The following is a 9,408-nucleotide window of genomic DNA, read 5'->3' as shown; positions in this document are numbered from 1 at the left end:
CATACGCACACTACACATAAACACACACACACACACTAACACTAAATCATACACACACTACACATAAACACACACACACACAAACACTAAATCATACACACACTACACATAAACACACACACACACTAACACTAAATCATAAACACACACACATAAACACACACACTAACACTAAATCATACACACACACATAAACACACACACACACAAACACTAAATCATACGCACACTACACATAAACACACACACACACACTAACACTAAATCATACACACTACACATAAACACACACACACTAACACTAAATCATACACACACACATAAACACACACACACACTAACACTAAATCATAAACACACACACATAAACACACACACACACACACTAACACTAAATCATACACACACTACACATAAACACACACACACTAACACTAAATCATAAACACACACACATAAACACACACACTAACACTAAATCATACACACACACATAAACACACACACACACAAACACTAAATCATAAACACACACACATAAACACACACACTAACACTAAATCATACACACACACATAAACACACACACACACAAACACTAAATCATACGCACACTACACATAAACACACACACACACACTAACACTAAATCATACACACACTACACATAAACACACACACACAAACACTAAATCATACACACACTACACATAAACACACACACACACACTAACACTAAATCATAAACACACACACATAAACACACACACTAACACTAAATCATACACACACACATAAACACACACACACACACAAACACTAAATCATACGCACACTACACATAAACACACACACACTAACACTAAATCATACGCACACTACACATAAACACACACACACACACTAACACTAAATCATACACACACTACACATAAACACACACACACACACACACAAACACTAAATCATACGCACACTACACATAAACACACACACACACTAACAATAAAATAATACACACACACATAAACACATACACACACAAACACTAAATCATACGCACACTACACATACACACACACACACACACCAACACTAAATCATATGCACACACACATAGATAGACACACACCAACACTAAATCATACACACTACACATAAACACACACACACACACACACACCAACACTAAATCATACACACACTACACATAAACACACACACACACTAACACTAAATCATACGCACACTACACATAAACACACACACACACCAACACAATCATATGCACACACACATAGATAGACACACACCAACACTAAATCATACACACTACACATAAACACACACACACACACACCAACACAATCATACACACACTACACATAAACACACACACAAACACTAAATCATACGCACACTACACATAAACACACACACACACCAACACTAAATCATATGCACACACACATAAACACACACACACACTAACACTAAATCATACACACACATAAACACACACACACACACCAACACTAAATCATATGCACACACACATAGATAGACACACACCAACACTAAATCATACACACTACACATAAATCATACACACACACACACACACCAACACAATCATACACACACTACACATAAACACACACACCAACACTAAATCATACACACACTACACATAAACACTAAACACTAAATCATACACACACTACACATAAACACACACACACACACAAACACTAAATCATACGCACACTACACATAAACACACACACACACCAACACTAAATCATATGCACACACACATAGATAGACACACACCAACACTAAATCATACACACTACACATAAACACACACACACACACCAACACTAAATCATACACACACTACACATAAACACACACACACACTAACACTAAATCATATGCACACACACATAGATAGACACACACCAACACTAAATCATACACACTACACATAAACACACACACACACACCAACACTAAATCATACACACACTACACATAAACACACACACACACACACCAACACTAAATCATACACACACTACACATAAACACACACACACACACTAACACTAAATCATACGCACACTACACATAAACACACACACACACCAACACTAAATCATATGCACACTACACATAAACACACACACACACACTAACACTAAATCATATGCACACACACATAGATAGACACACACCAACACTAAATCATACACACTACACATAAACACACACACACACTAACACTAAATCATACGCACACTACACATAAACACACACACACACACACCAACACTAAATCATACACACACTACACATAAACACACACACACACACTAACACTAAATCATACGCACACTACACATAAACACACACACACACCAACAATAAATCATATGCACACTACACAAACACACACACACACACTAACACTAAATCATATGCACACACACATAGATAGACACACACCAACACTAAATCATACACACTACACATAAACACACACACACACTAACACTAAATCATACGCACACTACACATAAACACACACACACACACAAACACTAAATCATACACACTACACATAAACACACACTCACACACAAACACTAAATCATACGCACACTACACATAAACACACACTCACACACAAACACTAAATCATACGCACACTACACATAAACACACACACACACACACACCAACACTAAATCATACACACACTACACATAAACACACACACACACACTAACACTAAATCATACGCACACTACACATAAACACACACACACACCAACACTAAATCATATGCAGACACACATAGATAGACACACCAACACTAAATCATACACACTACACATAAACACACACACACACTAGCACTAAATCATACACACACTACACATAAACACACACACACACACAAACACTAAATCATACGCACACTACACATAAACACACACACACACACCAACACTAAATCATATGCACACACACATAGATAGACACACACCAACACTAAATCATACACACTACACAAACACACACACACACACCAACACTAAATCATACACACACTACACATAAACACACACACACACAAAAACTAAATCATACGCACACTACACATAAACACACACACACACTAACACTAAATCATACACACACACATAAACACACACACACTAACACTAAATCATAAACACACACACATAAACACACTCATACCTACATGCCCATACACTCACTCACACACTCGCACGCATTTTCATATTACTGATGTATTACACCGTGTGACTGAAATACACGGATTTGAAGATTAGGAGGGGCGTCCTTATACTTTTGGCCCTGTAGTGTACACTCGTGTAGGAACTCTTGGTGCCGTCTGAGACGCCTCATGATCACAAACTGCTGATGGGAACGTTTCCAAAATCAGCAGGTTAGTTAGTGAGGTGAAATACGCCGAACGGCCAAAAATATGTGGACATCAGTTCTAAGTTCTGGGCTCTGCCTCCCTTTACGAACCGCTCTAGTCGTATCACACTGGGTGTTGGACTTCGGAACCTCCGTTCTGTGTCGACTGTTCTTTCTGATCTGCTAACGACATCCCTGTTGCTCATCTCTGTACTGCAGCTACGTGAGGATTTCGGCTCGGCCCAGATGTTTCGAGACGGGTCCAACGGGCGCGGGAAACGACCACACTGGGTGTCGACCCGCGTCCACGTGGGGGGTCGGCGGGTGCTGTGCCATAGCGTCGGATTCTTGTAGCCGCGGGTGACATACCTTCCTCCCAGGCTGGCGTGTCTGGGCGATCGCTTGTCTGAACTTGCTCGGAATTTCTTTGGGAACCCTCAGGTAGCGCTTACGAACGCTCTCGGTTCCAGAATCATTGGGACGGTATGTGAAATGCAGATATATAAAACGACCCATGCCGTGGGCACTTTATTAGGAACACCTGTTCCATCCGGTCCATCCGTCGGTTGATTTATTTGACAGTATAAGCCACACCCATCCAGGTGGGTATACATTAACTGACTGTAGCCTATCTCTTATATCTCAGTTTAGGAACACGTACCCTTCTAGTCGTTTATCAGTGGACGCTCTACCATGCATGGTTCCAGTTATGGCAGGGATTGGGGGGGGTCTGACCCAACAAAGCTGACCCCCCCCCCCTCCCAGTCCCATTGTATTGCATTATGGGTAACGGGAGTCTACAAGTTTGGTGTTGGAAGTGTTTAAGCATACCTGTAAATACACTATATGGACAAAAGTATTGGGACGCCCCTTCTAATTGCTAACCCGTGTAATAAAGCAATTATAGAAAGGATGAAAGGAACAGGGCTAGTCTGACTTCTCTGTGCCCATAAAAACAGGGCTAGTTTGACTTCTCTGTGCCCATACAAACAGGGCTAGTTTGACTTCTCTGTGCCCATATAAACAGGGCTAGTTTGACTTCTCTGTGCCCATATAAACAGGGCTAGTCAGACTTCTCTGTGCGCATATAAACAGGGCTAGTTTGACTTCTCTGTGCCCATATAAACAGGGCTAGTTTGACTCCTCTGTGCCCATATAAAAAGGGCTAGTTTGACTCCTCTGTGCCCATATAAACAGGGCTAGTTTGACTTCTCTGTGCCCATACAAACAGGGCTAGTTTGACTTCTCTGTGCCCATTTAAACAGGGCTAGTGTGACTTCTCTGTGCCCATACAAACAGGGCTAGTTTGACTTCTCTGTGCCCATATAAACAGGGCTAGTGTGACTAGAGCTGCTGACTTCTCTGTGCCCATATAAACAGGGCTAGTGTGACTTGAGCTGCTGACTCCTCTGTGCCCATATAAACAGGGTTAGTCTAACTTCTCTGTGCCCATATAAACAGGGCTAGTTTGACTTCTCTGTGCCCATATAAACAGGGCTAGTCTGACTTCTCTGTGCCCATATAAACAGGACTAGTGTAACTAGAGCTGCTGACTCCTCTGTGCCCATATAAACAGGGCTAGTCTGACTTCTCTGTGCCCATATAAACAGGACTAGTGTAACTAGAGCTGCTGACTCCTCTGTGCCCATATAAACAGGGCTAGTCTGACTTCTCTGTGCCCATATAAACAGGACTAGTGTAACTAGAGCTGCTGACTCCTCTGTGCCCATATAAACAGGGCTAGTTTGACTTCTCTGTGCCCATATAAACAGGGCTAGTCTGACTTCTCTGTGCCCATATAAACAGGACTAGTGTAACTAGAGCTGCTGACTCCTCTGTGCCCATATAAACAGGGCTAGTCTGACTTCTCTGTGCCCATATAAACAGGACTAGTGTAACTAGAGCTGCTGACTCCTCTGTGCCCATATAAACAGGGCTAGTCTGACTTCTCTGTGCCCATATAAACAGGACTAGTGTAACTAGAGCTGCTGACTCCTCTGTGCCCATATAAACAGGGTTAGTCTGACTTCTCTGTGCCCATATAAACAGGGCTAGTCTGACTTCTCTGTGCCCATATAAACAGGGCTAGTTTGACTCCTCTGTGCCCATACAAACAGGGCTAGTTTGACTTCTCTGTGCCCATATAAACAGGGCTAGTCTGACTTCTCTATGCCCATATGAACAGGGCTAGTGTGACTTCTTTGTGCCCATATAAACAGGGCTAGTGTGACTTCTCTGTGCCCATATAAACAGGGCTAGTCTGACTTCTCTGTGCCCATATAAACAGGGCTAGTTTTACTTCCCTGTGCCCATATAAACAGGGCTAGTCTGACTTCTCTGTGCCCATATAAACAGGGCTAGTGTGACTTCTCTGTGCCCATATTAACAGGGCTAGTGTGACTTCTCTGTGCCCATATAAACAGGGCTAGTCTGACTTCTCTGTGCCCATATAAACAGGGCTAGTTTTACTTCCCTGTGCCCATATAAACAGGGCTAGTCTGACTTCTCTGTGCCCATATAAACAGGGCTAGTCTGACTTCTCTGTGCCCATATAAACAGGGCTAGTGTGACTTCTCTGTGCCCATATAAACAGGGCTAGTCTGACTTCTCTGTGCCCATATAAACAGGGCTAGTTTTACTTCCCTGTGCCCATATAAACAGGGCTAGTGTGACTATAGCTGCTGACTCCTCTGTGCCCATATAAACAAAGCTAGTTTTACTTCCCTGTGCCCATATAAACAGGGCTAGTGTGACTAGAGCTGCTGACGTCTCTGTGCCCATATAAACAGGGCTAGTGTGACTCTAGCTGCTGACTCCTCTGTGCCCATATAAACAGGGCTAGTTTTACTTCTCTGTGCCCATTTAAACAGGGCTAGTTTGACTCCTCTGTGCCCATACAAACAGGGCTAGTTTGACTTCTCTGTGCCCATACAAACAGGGCTATTCTGACTTCTCTGTGCCCATATAAACAGGACTAGTTTAACTAGAGCTGCTGACTCCTCTGTGCCCATATAAACAGGGCTAGTCTGACTTCTCTGTGCCCATATAAACAGGACTAGTTTAACTAGAGCTGCTGACTCCTCTGTGCCCATATAAACAGGGCTAGTCTGACTTCTCTGTGCCCATATAAACAGGGCTAGTTTAACTAGAGCTGCTGACTCCTCTGTGCCCATATAAACAGGGCTAGTGTGATTTATCTGTGCCCATATAAACAGGACTAGTGTAACTACAGCTGCTGACTCCTCTGTGCCCATATAAACAGGGCTAGTCTGACTCCTCTGTGCCCATATAAACAGGGCTAGTGTAACTACAGCTGCTGACTCCTCTGTGCCCATATAAACAGGGCTAGTCTGACTCCTCTGTGCCCATGTAAACAGGGCTAGTGTGACTAGAGCTGCTGACATTAAGAAGCGCCCGGCCATGCGAATGTTCCTTTGTACTCCTGAGTGAATGCGCACAAATCCCCACAGACACACCTCTTGAGGAACCTTCTCAAAAGATCAGAGAGAACCGGCCAGTCCAGCAGGCTCAGCTCGGCTCAGCTTTGCGCCATATACTGTGCACCAGGTGAAATAGCGCCTGTATTGCGGCGCATGTGCAGTGGTGTGTGTGTGTGTGTGTGTGTGTGTGTTTACCTTGTTTACAGTCGCAGTAACCCCAGTCGATGCGTCCCCGCGCGGTCCTGAAGAAGCACCAGGGTCGGATCCTGCCGTCCGGGTTCCTGCACCAGTTGTGCTGCCCGAGTCCCGTACCGGGGTAACGCGCGATCACGCCGCTCACCTCGCTCCAGTTCATGCACCGCGCTCCGGATTCGGTCACGTCCACCGAGCCGCGGTACGGAGCTCCTCTCCCGCCGCCGCCGCCGCCGCTCTGCACGCAGCCCGTGAACGGCTGGAGGAAGGAAGGAGCCGCGCTGGAGCTCCGACACCCGCAGATCGCGCCGAGCAGCAGCCGGAGGAGGAGGAGGAGGAGGGAGAGCGCTGGAGCCTCCATCACCGTCCGCTGAATGCGAGAGGGCTTAGCACTGAGCCGCCGGGGTGGGTCTCTAATGTGCGGACCGTCTAATGACGCACAAGTGCGGGGTTACCGGGGGAAGCCCCCCTGATACAGCCATAACATTAAAACCACCTCACTGTCCATTTCATCAGCTCCACTTTGTAGTTCTACAATTACTGACTGTTCTTCAATGGTCAGGACCCCCCACAGAGCAGGTATTATTTAGGTGGCGGATGATTCTCAGCACTGCACTGACACTGACACGGTGCTGGTGTGTTAGTGTGTGTTGTGCTGGACTGAGAATAGTCCACCGACCCAAAACACCCAGCCGACAGCGCCCCGTGGGCGGCGTCCTGTGACCACTGATGGGCGATCGTCTCTGACTTTACGTCTACGAGGTGGACCGACTAGGTAGGAGTGGACAGTGAGTGGACACGGTGTTTAAAACCTCCACTCATACCAGCACAACACACACTAACACACCACCACCATGTCAGTGTCACTGCAGTGCCGAGAATCATCCACCACCTAAATAATACCTGCTCTGTGGGGGTCCTGTGGGGGTCCTGTGGGGGTCCTGACCATTGAAGAACAGCATGAAAGAAACAGATGGACTACAGTCAGTAATTGTAGAACTACAAAGTGCTTCTATATGGTAAGTGGAGCTGATAAAATGGACAGCGAGTGTAGAACCAAGGTCCACATACTTTTGGTCATTTATTGTATAGCAAGTTGACAGCGGTTCTTATTAGTAACACAGACCGCTGTCGCCCCCTGGTGTTTATGTGCAGAGTTGCAGCCGTCATTACACCGCATTGTACAGTACAAACCGGTGCGGTTATTTTACGGTATCCCGGTGGTTAAGCAGCGCTGAGGGAACCGCGACCGCGACCACATTTTCTTTGTTATTTCTGTGCATCAGAATTCGGTAAGTTTTGCTTATTTAGCTGTAAACAATTCAACTCAGCAATGCTTAGCAACCGGAGTACCGTAAACCAGCGTTTATCTGCGCACTGTCCAAACCCAAACCCGTCCACCTCCTAATGTGTACGTCCAGCTGTTTTATAAGTGTATACAAATCAAGTGTATGAAATATAAACTTTGTTGCAACGATTTTGTGAAGGATTTTTTACACAAAAAGTGGAATAAAACGCTCTGTACAGTCCAAAAGTCACTAAAGCGGTTTGGAACACAGCCGCGCTGAATGCGTTTACCGTAATAACTGTAGTAGAAGGTCTAAAGAAGTAAAAGAATCGCTTTTCTGTTTATTTTTTGTACTTGAAGCAGCATTCAAGTCATAAACTTGAGTAAATTCATATAAAATATCAGTCTGTTAACAAGTAAAACAAAAAAATGCCACAAAAAGGCCCAATCCCGAATATAAAATATATCTTCTAACATTGTTACAGGAATTCGCCGTCTCAAGTATGAGCTTGTTGCAACTCACTACAATGCCACAAGAGGGCGCCACAACGTAATAATTTTATTGATGCACAACATGGGTGGAAAATGACCCATATTCATCCATTCAAGAATATTTTCATGTGCACATTTGTCAGTTATTCATGTATTTGCTGTCTTAGCTAATAAAAGCTATCTATACAAGAATATGTAAACAGCTAGCAAGCAAATAGTATTGGACATATTCAAGATTCAAGACCCATGTTGTGCATTAGAAGGGTAGTGATACGAAAATGATTTTTATTAAAAAAGTAAAAAAATATAAAACTGAAATAAGGATTTGTGATGATCAAAAACAAGTTAATTGAGGAATTCATGGAAGCTTGAATGACGAAATTAATGTATTGCAAATATATAGAAAAAAAACTCAGTCGGGTCACTCTTGAAGAGGGCATTTCACAGATCATAAATATACATTTTATTTTCCAACATGATCACAAGAGGACGTCGTCTCAAGTATGTCCTTGGCGCCACCAATATTTTCTTGTTGAAATG

At 43.8% G+C, this 9,408-nt stretch overlaps 1 protein-coding gene across 3 annotated transcripts in view; it reads right to left on the bottom strand.

Moving 5' to 3' along the window:
• The window catches only part of prss12 (serine protease 12), a 38,071-nt gene extending 30,529 nt beyond the window's left edge, over positions 1–7,542 (bottom strand). For all 3 annotated transcript variants that reach the window (XM_063008709.1, XM_063008711.1, XM_063008710.1), the window contains exon 1: positions 7,092–7,542. In XM_063008709.1, coding sequence (XP_062864779.1) covers positions 7,092–7,449 — 358 coding nt within the window. In that variant the 5' untranslated portion in view covers positions 7,450–7,542. The remainder of the gene's footprint in view (positions 1–7,091) is intronic.
• Positions 7,543–9,408: the final 1,866 nt, after the last annotated feature.

The sequence above is a fragment of the Trichomycterus rosablanca genome, chromosome 14 (genome assembly GCF_030014385.1).
Source record: "Trichomycterus rosablanca isolate fTriRos1 chromosome 14, fTriRos1.hap1, whole genome shotgun sequence".
In the NCBI taxonomy this organism is placed as follows: domain Eukaryota; kingdom Metazoa; phylum Chordata; class Actinopteri; order Siluriformes; family Trichomycteridae; genus Trichomycterus; species Trichomycterus rosablanca.
Note: the sequence above shows the minus strand (reverse complement) of the source record. Positions and strands in the feature narration are given on the sequence as shown.